We start from the raw sequence: 17,808 nt of genomic DNA, 5'->3' as shown, positions 1-17,808 counted from the left end.
AGGTGGTCTCGGTCCGGATGAGTAAAAGACCATAATTTGCTCTGTTTGCAGAGCGGTGACACTTTGTTTGGTTACTACACAAACATTCAGATTATTAGTTGGAGTCCAGTGTGAGCAAAGATCCTGTCTGCAGAATATTACTTGAGTAAAAGAAGGGAAAATGTCAAAAGTAAAAGCACCTTTTGTGCAGCAAAGTGTCCCCTGAGTTATAAACAGTTTACTTCTGGGTAGTTTCATCTGTGTATGCTCATGTGTTTTATATGTGAAATGCGTTAAGCAAAGCCAGTTGGCAGAAATGATAAAGAGGAGCACAAAGTACAGCATTTCATTCTGAAGTGTAGCCTATGGCGGAGAAATCCCCCCCCGGGACATGGAGGGAATTCAAGTGCACTTCAAGTATCTCACAATTGCTCTTAAGTCGCATGTGAATAAATGCACTCTGTCGCCACTGCAAATATCACACGGACCATTTCTGTGCCTGAAGCCAAATCACACAACTGCTGTACAGTTTCAATCTGAGAAAATAACGACCCACTCTCCGCCGAGCCCCTTCTCGAGGCGGTTCACTGAGAGGAGTGTGGAATCAGAGATCCTCACACGGCCTCCGTGGGTATGTGATCTGTGCGTGTGGAGGCGCGCGCTCCGTGAGTCTGCCGCGCTTGGTCTTTGCCTCGCGCAATTACGCCTCCCGCGGAGCTGTGTGCGAGCGTTAAACGAAACATTAGCACCTCATTTAAAATATAAAACGGCCTCTTTCACGCGCGCAGACAGCTCCCTGGGTCGTCTTATCATGCGCAAATTAGCCAATTTACCAAACTGGCCTCCCTTACGCACCCACTCACACACAGAAACAATCATCTGAGGCTATAGACGCTTCCTCTCTCTGTCTGGTGTACGTGTTACCATTGTCGTGTTGTGACACTATCAAAGATTGTGTGTTGGAGGAAGTTATGAGACAGTGAGCAGGAAAGTGTGGTCGCAGGGGGAGATTGTGCGTAATTTTCTTATGGACAGATCCTGTGCGTAAAATTCTTACCAACAAATCTTCTGGTGTTCTTGTAGAAGTTATACAGTTATATATGTAGCACCATAATATGAATATTAGGATCGTAATATCTGTAATAGATTGAAATCTATGGCTTTTGTTTTTTAGGAATTCATCACAGGGTCGTTGTACTTTATTCCAAAAGCACAGTGCTTGACACACATCTATAACCCATCACCTTACACTGAACTTTATTTTGAAAAAGTTTTTTTTGACTAAATATATATAGGATGATATAAATGTGTTTATATGGTTCCAGGGTGTGTTTTATGAATCACCAGCTGTAGATAACCATGCGTCACAGTGTTCTCCATGTCGTCCACATCCCAGTGCCACAGACTCTGGCTACGGGCTGATATGAGCATGAGCCTTATAACAAAACATTTGGGGTAAAGAAGAAAAAAACATGATTGACACATGTGAAGCCCCACCCCCGCCGCCCTGTGATTGGAGCAGCGGCCCGGGAGGTGGAGCCAGTCCGACCGTGGTATATATCGGCAGCGCTCAGTCTCCCAGGCTGATGATTTGTATGGGAACCAGGACTAAGGTGGGACGAGCCGACTGAATGTAGTCGATGTGTTTATTGAAAGAAAGAAACAAGGCCCCACGGTTTTTTCTATTTGTGGGTCGGACAGCAGCACGTTGTGTTTTTTACTCGGACACCAGAGGATACAGAGCGCAGCCTCCTGGAGGAGCTGGATTCATCTCTCAGCCATCTTGACTGCCGCTCGCCGCCCTGAAGGCTCGTTTTCTCCTCTCCTCCTCCTCCACCTCCTCCTCCTCATCATCATCATCATCAGCCCCCAAAGTAAACACGGCTTGCACATCGCTCGCAACTCCGTGCGAGATCCCGAGAGGAGCGAGATGGGCTCGCCGCGCTACGTTTAACGGGAGCGGAGCCAAGCGCAGGCGGCTGAGAGGATTTATTTGTACCGTAGCAGCAGAAGAAGCAGAGGGGGGACGCGACGCGCCGGAGACCATGGACCTGCTTGGGATTTACCTGCTCCTCTCCCTCGCTCTCCTGCCCCGATCCAGCGGCACCACGGCCAAGGAGATCACCTGCCAGGAGATAGCCGTGCCCCTGTGCAAGGGAATCGGCTACAACTACACCTACATGCCCAACCAGTTCAACCACGACACGCAGGACGAGGCGGGACTGGAGGTGCACCAGTTCTGGCCTCTGGTCGAGATCCAGTGTTCCCCGGACCTGAAGTTTTTCCTGTGCAGCATGTACACCCCGATCTGCCTGGAGGACTACAAGAAACCCCTGCCGCCGTGCCGGAGCGTGTGCGAGAGAGCCCGGGCGGGCTGCGCTCCCCTCATGCGGCAGTACGGCTTCCCCTGGCCGGACAGGATGAAGTGTGACCTGCTGCCGGTGCAGGGCAACCCCGACACCCTGTGCATGGATTACAATCGGACAGACTCGACCACAGTGTCCCCGGTGCTCCCCAAACCCACCAACCACCCCGGTAAGGGTTACAACCCGCCGAAAACTAAGCCCGGCAGACCCGGCGCGCCTGGGAAATACAAGCCGCCTGCCTCGCCGTGTGAGCCGGGGTGCAAGTGTCTGGAGCCCATGGTGTCGGTGAACACGGACCGTCACCCTCTTTACAACCGCGTCAAAACAGGGCAGATCCCGAACTGTGCCATGCCGTGCCACAACCCCTACTTTACGCACGACGAGCGAGCGTTCACCGCGTTTTGGATAGGACTTTGGTCCGTGTTGTGCTTCGTGTCAACTTTCGCCACGGTCGCCACTTTCCTCATCGACATGGAGCGCTTCAAGTACCCGGAGAGACCCATCATCTACCTGTCAGCCTGCTACATGTTCGTGTCCATCGGCTACATAGTGAGACTCATCGCCGGGCACGAGAAAGTGGCGTGCAACCGGGAGTTCGACGTGGAGCACATCCACTACGAGACCACGGGGCCCGCGCTCTGCACCGTGGTCTTCCTCCTCATCTACTTCTTCGGCATGGCCAGCTCCATCTGGTGGGTCATCCTCTCCCTCACCTGGTTCCTGGCGGCTGGGATGAAGTGGGGCAACGAGGCGATCGCGAGCTACTCCCAGTACTTCCACCTGGCCGCCTGGCTCATCCCCAGCATGAAGTCCATCGCGGTGCTGGCGCTGAGCTCCGTGGACGGGGACTCGGTGGCCGGCATCTGCTACGTGGGGAACCAGAACCTGGACAATCTGCGGGGCTTCGTGCTCGCCCCTTTGGTGATTTATTTATTCATCGGCACCATGTTCCTCCTGGCCGGATTTGTGTCCCTGTTCAGGATCCGCAGCGTCATCAAGCAAGGTGGCACCAAAACTGACAAACTGGAGAAGCTCATGATCCGAATAGGCATCTTCACGGTGCTGTACACGGTGCCAGCGACTATCATAGTGGCGTGTTACTTTTACGAGCAGCACAACAGGCAGAGCTGGGAGATTACGCACAACTGCTCCAACTGTTTACTGGAGCGGGACCGCAGGAGTCCGGACTACGCAGTGTTTATGTTGAAGTACTTCATGTGCCTTCTGGTGGGCATCACGTCCGGGGTGTGGATCTGGTCCGGCAAGACCCTGGACTCGTGGAGGACTTTCTGCACCCGGTGCTGCTGGGGGAGCAAAGGCACCAGCGGCTCCCTGTACAGCGACGTGAGCACGGGCCTGACGTGGAGGTCGGGCACGGCGAGCTCCGTGTCCTGTCCCAAGCAGATGCCATTGTCCCAGGTTTGAGTGCGTAAAGACAAAAGCGACCTTATTGTGGACTGCTAATCGTTTGGGAGATAACCCATCACTCCCTGTCTTAACCAATTTGCATTGTAATGAACTGCTGCTGAGGTGTCCCCCCCCGTCCTCACCCCTTTCCCCCACACACACACACCTCTGTTGGGGTGGAAAGAAACTGTTGAAACAATGTACCTGGCATTCACAGAGCTTAAGTCCTCCCTGTTTATATGTATTAGTGGTACAGGCGGAAGCTTTTACGCAAACTGGGCATTACTTACATGACAGTTTGGTCCTAAAGAAGCTTCACACAAAGAGCATTTGGCTTTTTTTATTATTATTATTATTATTACCATTTTATCTCCATAGTGCCAGATAACATTGTATCATTCAATCACGTCAAAGATAGTTTAAATTAAAAGCCTTAAAGATAGTGCCCAAGTATTTTCTACGGGTCGTTCCGTTTTTTGTAATTTCTAAAATGTATTTATATAAAAGTTATGTAAAAATGTGTACATTTGTGTATAAAAAAGAAAACTTTATAAGCTATTGTAAATTTGTACAAAGTGTAGATGTCTCTTTTTTGTGAGAAAGCAAATATGACCTTTATTTTGACAATAAAACATGGTGATGAATCTGAGTAACATGTGGAACTTCTGTGGTGTGTTTTCCCAGCATGCAGTTCCAGGCGCACTCTGTGGTTACTTGTGGTCACCGGCAGCAGCAGCAGCAGCTTTTTTGGAGGGGTCCTGGCTAAAAGGGAAGCCCCCCGTTTTAAACCATCACAGGCCGGTAATTAGAGGCAGGGGTTGCGTTCGGAGCATCTCCATAATTGTTAAGAGTCCTCTTCACATGCCTGCCGAAGCCCGCTTTCTTAATTTAGCAAAAAGAGGGAGTGGGTGAATGGAAGGTGGGGGGGGAGGGGGGGTATAAATGCAGGGAACGGACCCTTTTCATCTGCGGGAAACTTTGATCTTTCTTTTTTAACGGCCCCAGAATAAAGGTGGTGTGTATTAGGAGTGGGTGTCTGATGTGCCAGGGTTCCCCCTAAACGTCCCCATTTGGACGCTTTGATGGACGTCCCACAATTGAAAGAGCATTATGGAAACCCTCTTTTTCGCTGGATTTGTCCGAGCTGAAACCCGCCAGAGCCCCTGCGTCTTGTGTTTGGTTTTTTTCCCCTCCCTCTCCCTCGCTCCCTCTCGCAGGGCCTGAATTGAAACATCTTTTTCCCCCCTCGGCTCAAGCTGTGTCAGCGAGTGCAGGGGCCTTGACATGAATGATATTGAAATAGCAATGAAAGCCCCACAGGTGGTCTGTTCACATGATCTCACATCTTAGGGGACTCTAATCGAGGCGCTTTCTGCTACAAATGTATCTGGTCGGGTCCCAATTAACCCAATGCACTGGCACAAGATGATACTGTGCAACCCGGCGCCGAGATGTCTTTGATTCACTGGTCAATAGTGACAGTGGACTTTGTACTGTTTTCGCTTTGTTCCCGCTTCATTCTTTCACTGTGCAGATGTGAAACCCTGAAGCGTCTTTTCAGTGTAAATCAGACGTGTACACTTTGAACCGCCGCTGTCACTGAACCTGTGCTGGAAGGAGGTTTAACGACGGGAGCAGAGGCCTTTCTTAGCTTCTCCCCTCCTCAGAGAGGTTCTCTGCAGTTTTAGTGTTTGTGTGGATTTACTTGTGATCCTGTTTTCAGAGTTTGAAATCATGTTCATTTGCAAGTTGGAAATATGTGCATGAGAAAGTAACATCACTCATTTGTCGGCTTGGTTGAGAGACACTCGGTCCCATTTGCATTATCCATTTCTGCAGCTTGTTGTTGTTGCTGTTGTTATTGTTGTTGTTAGTGTTGTTGTTTACTCCAGTGGGCAGCTCCAGCTCTGACTGCCAGCTACACAGCAGTGACATTAATGTGCAGCCCCATCTAGTGGTGGAAGCAGCACTGTACAATTCCACGCTACCGTTTAAAGCTCTCATGTAAGACTGACATGTCGGCTGGTGTTGCTGTTTCCCTTTCGTCTGGTTCCTGGGCCCAACTCCTACATTATTTAAGACAAAGAGTCTTGATCCGATCCCCCCCACCCCTCTTATATGTTCCTCGGGAATAATTCGACACACCCCAAGAGAATAGGTGAGAATGATTGTAGATGTGCATTTTACAATCTGATGAATCTTTGGCAACGTACCACAGACCCATATTTGAGAACTTCTGATCTAAGACGCAAGTCGGTCAAGTCCCCTGGAGAAGCAGCAGAGCTACTGAATTAGTATCAACCCCACAACAAGGCAGTATAGGTGTTCTTTGAGGGGATGTTGAAGAAGAATCAATAACTTGATTGTGCAAACACAACAAATTCCCCCAAAGTGTCGCCCTCAATTCACATGGTGCCTTTTAAAGACTTGGAAAATATACACATTCAACTTTATGATAAAATGTACAAATATCCGCTAAAGAAGTATCAATTAAAAGTGATATTTATATATGACATTTATTGCACAGTTAGAGTTTTAAGGTTAATGTTACGAATATTGATAAATGTGATAATATTACACAGTGGTGTCCACATCTTTGGAGGAAGCAGGTTATGTGACATTTATCAGTAAATATATTCATTAAAAGAATGTCATGTTTGAGACAAAGATCCTGTTTCAGATAAACAAACTTGGGAAATTTAACAAAATGTATCTTTTTAAAAATAAACTAAATACCTGCTGCTCTGTCCTACGGCTGACCAGTGAACGACCAAGTGGACCCACCATCTGCTCAGGTAAGTGTAGGAGGAGTGTAACAAATAAAAAAATATAGCATTAATCAAAATCATAAACAAGGCATCCGTGTTTCTTTTCTTATTTACACAGGGTCATGAACCAACTTGATGTCCTGCAGAAGTATTTTTATAATTTTTTTAATGAATCCTATATAACATGACAAACACACATTACCACAAATGGGCCTTAAACACAACGTAACTTTGGGGGAAACACAAACTACTAAAACAAGTTATATAAGTTACACAAGTTATTTGTGTATCTTGTCTAATCTAATGTTTGATTAATAGATAAACCGAGACATGGGAGTTAAATTAACAATCCAAGACAGAAACACAAGTAATGTTGGGAAACGGCCATTAGTGAAAAGGAAAGGGAAGCAAACTTTTAACCCTAAAATCTCTATAAAACAAAAGTTAATGACATGATGTCATTGTGTCCCTCCCTCATGTTCACATTTTAAACTGCTCAAAAATGTGAAACATGCATAAATTAATCAAGCTCTAAAAAAAAAATATATTTATAAAGACAATTAAGATTGTTATTATTATGCAGCTCCTGTATGGAAAGTTAAAGTATTTTCATTGCCATATAAATATACTCTATAAGGCCTTCACAGATTAAACAATATATATTCAACTATATTAACTGTGTAGATTTTTAAAACTGGTAATGAACAATGTAATAGGGTTATTAATAGTGATCAAAGTAGAATATGTGAAATGCATTGTGTGTGTGTGTGTGTTGGGGGGGGGGGGGGGGGGGTCATGATAATTATAATCAGCTAATAAACATCAAACTTAAACTTTACACCAGGATTCAAAGTTTTCTGTTAAGATTCTGCTTTAGACCATTTCCTAAAAGATCCTGTATCAGATCGAACATTTAGGAGACGTCATGTGATAAAAAGCTCCCCCCATCCCAACGTGTCTGACTCTGTCCCCACAGCAACATAAAAGCAGCAGGTCCCGGCTCGGCTCCTCCACACACACATTATAATTTACAGGTAACAGGCGGTTTCCTCCCTTAAGGTGCCGTGTTCCAGGGGAAAGTATGAGGGGAAGGAGTCAACAGTGCTTCTCACAGACAGGGCAGGGCTGGAGCAATTGCTGGGTATTAACTGGTAATAGCTCGAGTCAAGTCTGAGTGTATGGTTTGTGTTTACTAGGCACTGTTTTGCGGACACAACTCAATCCTGCTGGGGCTTGTTCTCGGTTACCAGCTGTGGCCTGGAGCCAACAATGCCTGGTGCTGCCTGGTGCTGCACAACTGTCACACATCCCTCCAACCCAGCACCAGTCGGAGGATTGATCTCTTCATGATGCAGCCACTGTCTGATTGAAACGTCTGCTCGCCCGTCCTCTGCATCCGGGTGTTGAGGCCTGACTGGAGGAGCGCTCTGACATCACGGCCCATCAAATATTAACGTCAGCGATTGATGAGAGGAAGACACAGAGGAGAGTGTGTGTGTGTGTGTGTGTGTGGGGGGGGGGTGATAGGCAGGTCAGGCCTTTTGATACTATTGATCCTTCTGATACACTAGAGGGAAGCTATTGTGGGCATCAGGAGCTGTTTTTTATTTAAACGGAGTCTCATCACCGTTTCATACAGATCTCTCATCCAAATGAGAGGAAATAAAAGCTGTTCTGACACAACTGGACAAATGTGTTGATCTGAGGTGAACATTTTTACATTCCATCCCAATGGTTTGGGATAGAGAACCCAGGAGCGTCATGGTGTATTAACTGTGTCAGGGCCAATAGTCATAACCTCGGTCTCGTAAGTATATAGCTGCAGGACATTTTGAGCCATCCAGCATTTTATAGAAAACTATGTTTGATGACAATACGTATTTGGTCACAGTCGTGGGGGGGTTAAAAGATAATACAACTGTGTGTGTCATTTTCATTTATATAAAAGTTTGTGGATGACACATTCGAACCGGAGAGACGTCTGACTTAGAAGAATATTGGTTTTTAAACTAACTTTTTGGTCAAATTTAATTAAATATGAAAACAAGTCATAACAACCTCAGCGTGTATCTGAAAAGAGGTGGGTTTAATAGTGTAAACATGTGGTTACATTTAGGTTTTGTCAACATGAAGTTGGTTTGTGTTATTACTCCGTGTTTTCCACATTGCCTCTGACAGGGGAAGATGAATTACAACACTAAAACCCCAGAGTTTGCATGCTTGCATTCTTTCTTCTCTGAAGCAGAACAGTGACCCTGGGTTTGCAGTGACCCGTTTAGATTAATGACGAAGCTGCTGACCTGCAGCTCAGGCGCTTTATTCCCGGCTGGCCATTTCAGACGCCAGATGTTGGGGAAAGAAAATACAAGAGGTCGGTAAGTATCAGGCCCGTCAGGCTGCAGGGTTATAGTTTCTGAGGGACTTGCACGTCACTGAGAATGTTGCAGTTTGGTTTGGTAGAAGGCCGAGGTCAGACCCCGACTTTTCCCTCAGTCTTCTGACAGTTGTGCTGAACCAAATTATTGTGGCTGTTATAAAAGGTTTTATAAATTAGTTTTCACCCAATAAATGCTTCACTTCAGCACCGTGAGTAACACGAATACAGAAGACAGCAGATATGGCCGACCCCCGGTGGCACAGAAACAAGGCCTCTGTGGTTTAGTCCTCACAGTGCATCCCTGCTGACTTCACACACACACACACACACACACGCACACACACGCACACACACGCACACACACGCACACACTCGCACGCACACGCACGCACACACGCGCACACACACACACACGCACACACACGCACACACACGCACACACTCGCACGCACACGCACGCACACACGCGCACACAGACACACACACACACACTCGCACGCACACGCACGCACACACGCGCACACACACACACACACACACACACACACACTCGCACGCACACGCACGCACACACGCACGCACACACGCACACACGCGCACACACACAGTCAGACCCTGAAGTACACAAAGTCAGACCCTGATTGTTTTAGATAATTTTGAAACAATAGATTCCTCTGTGTCATTGTCCACGTGCACAAAGAGAATTAGAACCGCACTTAACATTTGAATTGAAATCAAAATGAAGCCTTTTTAGATTCTGTTACTCATACTGTATTTAGAGCAAATATTATTCCCTCTATGTACTTTTTTCTGTTATGCTAATATATGTCCACTTTTCAGTTTTATACAAATATATAATTACATTTTTCGTTATATCTGTGGGTAGTTTTCAAACGAGCTATTACTGGTTTCTACCACACCCTACACCCTATACCATGAGAGTGGTGTGGATTTATAGGAGTGAAATGTAAGTGCTGATGGTCTTTTTGGACAGTGCGCTCTACTTTAATGTAAACTGTTACTCCTCCTGTTCATGTGAAAGACAATATATGTAGCTACACTCAAGCACTTGATTTATGAACCCTGCAGTACACATGATTATTGTGTTTGTCTACACTCGTGACATAGATGAAGATCAGATCACATTTTAGTGACCAATGATTGTAGAATTCAGGTCAGAACGAATGTTTCACACACACACACACACACACACACACACACACACACACACACACACACACACACACACACACACACACACACACACACACACACACACACACACACACACACACACACACACACACACACACACACACACACACACACACACTTTTTATCCACAGGGACTTAATACATTTACACACTTTTGGCTCTAAATGTAATACCACACTTTTACCACTTGGGGGAGGCGTTACCTAAATGATATCTTGTTAAACTGGCGAGAGGATTTTGTCCAAACAATAAGCAACACGTAATTACCCAGTAACAGCAGCACCAACAGTCCTCTGCCTACATTATATTAACTGACTCTTACAGGCCATTTGTGTCTATTTGAATTTACTGTCATTGATTCTGCAGATGCATCTAAACTGTGAGGCCCTGTGTTATGTCATATCTTCATGCAGTCAGGATTGAAAGAAGAGTGCAGTCTGGCTGTCTTGCACCTGGCTGAGGATGAGGATGAGGATGAGGAAGAGCTTCATCAGACCCTTTACGAGACACATAACTTGAGGTGGAGCTTTTCATGTGAAGAGACTCAAAAGCAAACACAGAGGTTCAGGGTCTTATTATACCTGCAGAGAAAAGGACACGACGGCCTCTGGTTGACAAACTCTCCCATCTCACTCAGGAAGCTTTCAGGGTTGAATGACTTTACCACACAAACCATCATAAGGGTTTAAAACAATTAGCTTTCAACTCCTGTTTGAACAGTAGGAGGCGCTAGGCCTTTATGCACAAATCTTATATATGAAACTATCAGCCACAATTCAAAAACTTAACATCTCAGCTAATAAGTCAATAAAAACACAGTATTTATTTTTCGTTTTTCACAGTATGTACACCTGCAGTACAAATTCCGTTCGCAGCAACTCTAGTTCTTTGTTATATTATGTCGTAAGTTACACCCCCACAGGAACATTTTGCCCCAGGACCCTTCAGCAGGGGAATCCAGCCCTGGTTCCCAGTCTGACCTGTAGATCTGCATTTCAACAAAGGGCTTAAAGATAATTCACCACAACTTTTAATAACTTTTGTTTTACGCGATTTCTTCAGACAAATATTCACATTTCTAAGTACTTCGTCCCAACACCAGAGGCACTGATTTTAAGAATTGGATTCAACATGGCAGCATTTCATATTTTGCTTCAGTGGAGTGCAGCATGACGTCAAACAACAATACTGAAGCTTTCATAGCACGATGGACTGGACAAAACAATAGTTTCATTAAAGTGCTTGAAAATGACGCTATCGTCAATGTTATTGTAGTTTTAATAGAATGTCAATAACTGTAATGAAAAGATATATTTATGACACAAAGATTACTTTCTATTGGAGTCATTAAAACCCTGGAATACTAACGTACAATTAGTAACACCATCACTAACGTCGGGTACAAAAAATACTTCTCATCAAAAAAAGGTAATGTACAAGAATACCTACAATTTGAAGTACTCTTCTTTTATTTTCCCTATACAAAATCTCATGAAACAAAAAAAGGTATCATGGGGGGCCCCTTTAAAAAGGCTCTAAAAGTAGTGACAAATTAGGTCGTTATGGAAAAATTGCCAAAATAAATAAATAATGGAGCTTTGAACTTGTTCTACGGTCCAGCAGTTCCTGGGACATGTCCGGTGAAGGCACAGTCTCCCTGCATCATTTACAACTTATATTATATTAAACAAATATTTTAGCCTCTATCACTATCACTACTGTGCCTATGGAAAAAAACAGGGATGGGTAGGGAAACTAGCCGACCTTCTATGATGTCAGTGAGCACAATGAAGCTATCCAAGGACCCACGCCACTCAAATATAATTTCACATGAAAGATAAGAACATTTTATTGGAATATGATTTACTACATATTACCGCATAATAGAGTACAACAAAAAAATAGCACTTGATGAAAAGGATCATAAAGTGTAAAGAAGTCTTGGCTCTTAATCTGACTCATTGGCAGATTGTTCATCTACCCTGAGATATTAGAGTGCAGAAAACCAATGATCAACAAGTGAAAGTAAGGTCGTGCGTTTACAGTCAACACTGGTTGTGTGTAGAAGAAGATGTGTCACCCCCCCCCCCCCCCCCCCCCCTCTCGTCGTGCTTCCTTGGGTGCAGCGCTCCATGGATACAGGTGAGGTTTTTGTGCTGCTTCAAAGGAGCCCATAAGAGGAGGAAGATCAAAAGCTCTCCATTTACACAAAGACTGGCCCCTGAGCTACAGAGCGACAATGCAGTGGTGATGCTGCTGATTTACTGTGGGAGTGTCAGAGTCCCGGGACGTTCAGAAACTGCTGACGAACCCAGAAGCCTTTCAGAAAAAAGCAATATAGGCTTTGATTGTTATCGTAACATCTGTGAGCGACATGTGTCAGTGCGATGCAGGTGTCCGATCCACATTAGCGATTGAGCTCTGATCCAGAGCGAGCCGGGTGCAGATATCCTGAAGGGCGACAGACCACGCTGCTCCTTCGCTGAGCTCCGCCGTGCTCTATTTCGAGTGGCAGTGTGTGTTAAGGCTTGTATTCCTCCTAATCTCCACGAGGCCCTGAAATAGAGTGACAAGCCGTCTCCATAAATACAGAGCCCCTATGGGGGGGACGTGATTGCTTTGTGATCCTATGCTGGCTTTAAGGGGACTTCGTCGTGTCCTTCACCTCTGACGGAGGAATCCTATTCTCTTCCACGAGCCCAGTAACAGCACCTTAGTGGGATGATTGTCTCTCGTTTCGACCTCTTCAAAGGTCACCCTAACATCCAGGCGCCAGGCCCATAGGCTACCTGCATCCAGATTAACCCCCGTGACCCACACACATCGGGGGGGGGTCATCGGGTGTAGCATATAGAATGACAAAGGTAGGGTTGGGGGTTTGTGTAGGTGGCCTGCCTTTGTTTACGAACAGTCTGTCATTGGTGGTAGGGGACCGCCGACAAGGGGACAAACAGGTGGACTGCACCCTTTTTAGATTTTCTCAAGGTTGAGATTTGCTCGGGGACACTTGAGGCTCGAGTGTCCTGTCATTCCTGACCTGTTTTGTTATGACTCTACGAGGTCATGACTTGAATTCTTGTCGTTTTTTTGCGTCACTGGGATGGAAACAAAGGGAATGTCGCTACGATGGCGTGCCTCGTACGTCCAAGGTGTCTCTGTGAATGAATCGCTGTTCTGGATGCTCCGAGTGGCAGCGCAGTCTGTGTTGTAAATTGAGTTAGAGAGCAGGGCAGGATGTCAGCTCCAACAGTTGCTGCCGCTGGGCAAACTCAATCCGTTTCTCATATTACTCTCACATCCATGTGCCCCACTCCGAGGTTTCAAAATAACCTGGAAATGAAAGCAGTCAAACCCACTCGGATCTTTTGTCCTGTGCATCGTCGTTGCTCTGAAGCTCTGCGCCACTACCCAGCTCCACCAGCGTGTACTGACCCACCCGTCTGGTACAGGTTTTTCCTGCTGGGGAACCATCCCCAGTTTGCCCCACCGATGTCCCAGGGGGCAGCCCAATGTCCCGTCTGGGGGGAGGTGGCGGTTTGACTCTATTGCGCTTGCTAACGCGAATGGATCTGGGCGTCCCCATTGGCTCCGGGGGACAGAGAGCCACCTCACTGCCGTTTCTTTCCGGATGCTCCTCTTGGGTAACAGAGTAGCCGTTGTTCCCATTGGTGTTGCAACCTGTGGATCCTGGAGATCGGGGAAGAGAGGAGTTCCCCAAGAGAGGTGGCTCTAGACCTAGCACCCCTCCTCCGCTACCTCTCCTCTTCCGGAAACCCCCCATTTGACCAGCGTCCTCCTCTAAATCCTGCTGAGCCAAGGGGTCGTTTCTGTCCATTCCCTTAGAAGTTCCCCCGCCTGAGAGAAAACATTGCTCTTCCTCATATATTTTCTCCACCATCATCTTCTTCTTGATCTTCTGCCTCACTGAGCGCTTGATCGCACAGATGAAATCCAACACGTTTAAGGAAAGGGACAGAGCAGCCATGCCAAGCATGAAGTTGAGCATCACAGTCTTCTCCGTGGGCCTGGAGATGTAGCAGTCCACCTGGGTGGTGCAGGGTGGATGCTGGCACAGGAATCTCCTGGGGATGTAGAAACCAAACAGATAGTAGTGAGCAGCTCCAAACCCAGCCTCCAGCAAGGTCCGGAACATCAGGTGTAGGATGTATCCTCCTGTGAAGCCCTCAGCCACCAGAGGTGCCTTGTTCACGGACCTCTTGTTGAACGGCTCCTGACGGATCTTGAACAGTGGCGTGGCGCTGATGTGACCGGAGGTGTTCAGATCCACGGTGAGGCCATTGGACACCTTGTGAACCACGTAGATGATGAAGATGAAGTAGGGGATACACAAGGTGACGAGCTGCACCAGCCAGAAGCGGAAGAGAGAGACGGGGGAGAACAGATCGTAGCAGACGTTGGCGCAACCAGGCTGAATGGTGTTGCACACAAACCGCTCCTGCTCGTCCTGGTAGAGAGGGTAACCAGCCAAGAGGAGGATCAGGATGCGGAGGAAGAGCATCACAATGAGCCACACCTTCCCTGGAAGGAAACCACATCGGACTCATTAATTCAGGTGGGATGAAGCAACATTTGAAAATGTGAAATTGCTCTTCAGATATGAACAACCTATTTCTGTGCACACAAATCATACAAGAATGATATATTTAAATAAGCCAGAAAGCCAACTCACCCATCAATGTGATGCTGTGATTGACAGAGATGAAGATGATCTCAGAAGCACTTGGTCCAGCCATGATCACACACTTGTTCTTCTGGTCCTCAGGTTCCAGGTCACAGCGAAAACTAAGCCAGCAGCTCAAACCTTATCCAACTAACGTTCTCCTCCTCTTCCCACATCTACCCTTTACAGGGGCAGAGTGGTTTCCAGTGGCACAATAACCCCCAGGAGGTTGGACACAGAGTTTCCAGTGACAGGCTGACACGGGGATTCTCTCCTCTGAACCACGCAGATCCTTACCTCTGCCTCTGTCCCCTGCAGACAACTGCTGTCTGCCCTCAGACAACGGAAGACAGGAGCGAGCACCCATTGTGGGTCTATTCTTAAACGCACTTCCAGCACGTTGCCGTCCTGGCATTGCAGAGATATTTTGGTGCTGCTGGTCGTCCTTGCAGAAGAGGAGCGAGCCTCCTCACTCACTCACTCTAAACGGCAGTGTTATGTTCTCAAGCACAATGGTAGGCCCGTTCAAACGGGACGCTCCAAAACAGATACACACGTTCACTGTGCATCTTCCAGTGATAAATCAAGATAACATGTAGATACGCAGACGGTGGATTAGCCCTCGTGAAAGGAGAGCAGGCTGTAAACTGGATTCTCCCACAGCTGATTCCACTTTATGAGCGACAAGAAGATTTTATGATCATTTAACACCATGGGAAGTAAAGGCATCTTTAATCATTAATCGGAAGCACAACAGTACTTCAGGTCTAACCAAAGATCTGACACACCTCAGTTACAAATCATTCAACTAGCTGCCGTACGGGTGCTGACAAGGACCAAAAGGAGAGCACACGTGATGCCCTATTATTACCCTGGTTACCTGTTACTTTTCATTATGATTTTCTTCTCCTATTCATAAAAAGGAACAACATGGATTTGCACCACACAATTGATCAGAAATGCTGGTCGTTTATAATCAGTAAGGTCCCTTTATTATTATTTTTTAAAGTATCCTTGGGTCTCTAAATTCAAGTTATTATTGACAATATCCTCTGGTTCTTCTCTTTTAGCTGTTACACAAAACATGAACCAAAATATTTGGTGATGCTGCTTTCAGCCGTTACAGAAGATCTGTTTTTTTTATCGTTTTTTTTTTTAACGTAAAAGGACAGTACCCACATTATATGAAAATGAAACAGATAACCGTCCATTTCATTGTACATGTTTTCATCTCTTCCACTTGATTTCAATGATTTCTGCATAGAAATAGAGGGAGGGTCATCTCCAACCCACTTCTCCATGATGGCTTTCCTTGCCAGCATAAAGAGTGATCATCTCCCAGGAGAAGGAAACGTTTGATTTATGGAAGTTACAGCAAGATGGGTCAAAGCAAAAAACAAACCCCATAAAATTTAAGGACACTCAACTTGAAAGCAAAGCTGAACTTTAGCACAAACATGAACCCAACAACCATACAAAAGACAACCACCCTCACACAACCACCACAGCACAGTGACTGGGCCTGGGACCTGTCAGCATGTACTTAAACTGGAACATACCATCTGGGTTAACAGGTGCAACCATTCCAGAAACACTCAGCAACATATAAAATGCTAATTTAAGATACTTTGACAAAACAAACATGTAAGGTTAACACACACACACACACACACAGACGTCTTCAGAGTGTAGTTTTGTGCAGAACATCGTTAATGTTCCCTTCATCCATTTCATTCCATTCAGTCTGATTGTTGCTAACAGGGCAATGAGAAACACCTGATTTCACACACACACACTTCAAAAGGTTTATTATATATTGCTGCCTTTATACAAAATAAACCTTTGGGGATATATATACAACATGAGCTCACATATTTGCTTTCTTTCTGCATTACAGATGCTTTTATGTTAATGCTAACCCCACGGAATGTATTATTGGGTGGGAAGCTGCCAGAGGGAGGGGGGGGGGGGGGGGACTGAGATTTATATCAGTGTAAACCACTGAGCATCTGTGCTTTTTGCACAGTTTGCAAAGTTCCACAAAAAAAAGGGCAAACAGAAAGTCGTCATTCCTCGACTGTACACAACTGAGAATATTAGAATATGTGAAGCATTAAAACTGAACACTGCTTCTCAATTTTTTGTTTTGACTCTGGTACAGACAGACCTGATCCAGACGACCCGAGTAAATGAAAAGTACATAACTACATATTTTAATTTAAGTTAGTGAGTGTCTCGTGTTTCTATCACTGTAATGTAGAGTGTGGTGGAGACCAAAATTAAAGGCACAAGGAGACTGAATAATTCACAGACACATCTCCGAAGAATTGACAATGTTGATACACATCTTCTGGCTGTGTAGTAGACATCTGTTTGCTTATATGACCAGCTACAAAATATAAAACACAACAAAACTGCTCTGTTTACATTGAATTAAAGCAGTTAACATATGCATTCTTATGTCCGTGCAATAGCAACCTACTGTTTATACACAGTGACGGATTTTGTGTCCTTTTTTTGGGGAGAGATCAGTGTGCACACGGAAACACCATTTGGCACAAAGGACAAGAAAAGTACGCCTCAAGACACAAATGTCACTTTAGAGAAAATAAATATGACAATAAACGGTCGTGACATTTGAGGCTCATCCTCGCAGCGTTTACACAATCTGATGTTGTGCATCTGGAGCCTTCACAGCTGTCTGAAGAAAAGATTGTGTTGTGCCGGTGTCCTCAAACCGAGGTAAGATATCAAATCTTCCTAAAATTCTCTGAAAGGAAATTGGAAAGCGTTTTCTCACAAAAGCCGACGGCACCTCTTCATTGTGCTGAATTGACTTGTATAACACTTCAGCAGAGAGGTGATGAAATGCAAATGGAGGCTAATATAGAGGATTAAGTGTGTCCCCGAGTGACAATATGGCAGAGTGTAATCTCTGTATTAGCACTTGCTCTCAGCCATTTAAATGAGTCTCTGTAGGAGGAGGAACCCTGCTGAGTCAGTCGCACGATACAG

At 45.8% G+C, this 17,808-nt stretch overlaps 2 protein-coding genes across 2 annotated transcripts; one reads left to right on the top strand and one right to left on the bottom strand.

Moving 5' to 3' along the window:
• The first annotated feature begins 1,566 nt into the window (after positions 1-1,566).
• On the top strand, positions 1,567-4,401 carry fzd8a (frizzled class receptor 8a). Its single transcript, XM_053412375.1, has one exon. It carries the CDS (start codon positions 2,025-2,027, stop codon positions 3,768-3,770), a length of 1,746 nt encoding a protein of 581 aa, XP_053268350.1. The 5' UTR covers positions 1,567-2,024; the 3' UTR covers positions 3,771-4,401.
• Positions 4,402-13,458: 9,057 nt separating this feature from the next.
• Positions 13,459-14,866, bottom strand: LOC128425991 (gap junction delta-4 protein). The gene is made up of 2 exons (XM_053412841.1): positions 14,803-14,866; positions 13,459-14,651 (listed from the first exon to the last, which is right to left on the bottom strand). The coding sequence occupies exons 1-2, from the start codon at positions 14,864-14,866 to the stop codon at positions 13,459-13,461; spliced, it is 1,257 nt and encodes a 418-aa protein (XP_053268816.1).
• Positions 14,867-17,808: the final 2,942 nt, after the last annotated feature.

The sequence above is a fragment of the Pleuronectes platessa genome, chromosome 20 (genome assembly GCF_947347685.1).
Source record: "Pleuronectes platessa chromosome 20, fPlePla1.1, whole genome shotgun sequence".
NCBI lineage: Eukaryota > Metazoa > Chordata > Actinopteri > Pleuronectiformes > Pleuronectidae > Pleuronectes > Pleuronectes platessa.
This window is presented reverse-complemented; position numbering and strand designations above follow the sequence as displayed.

Excerpts from the sequence above, each read along its gene's own strand:
- fzd8a (XM_053412375.1), top strand. The coding sequence starts at position 2,025 with ATGGACCTGCTTGGGATTTACCTGCTCCTCTCCCTCGCTCTCCTGCCC.
- LOC128425991 (XM_053412841.1), bottom strand. The coding sequence starts at position 14,866 with ATGGCTGGACCAAGTGCTTCTGAGATCATCTTCATCTCTGTCAATCAC. Across the intron at positions 14,652-14,802 it reads TCACAGCATCACATTGATGG|GGAAGGTGTGGCTCATTGTG; the intron begins GTGAGTTGGCTT and ends GTTTCCTTCCAG.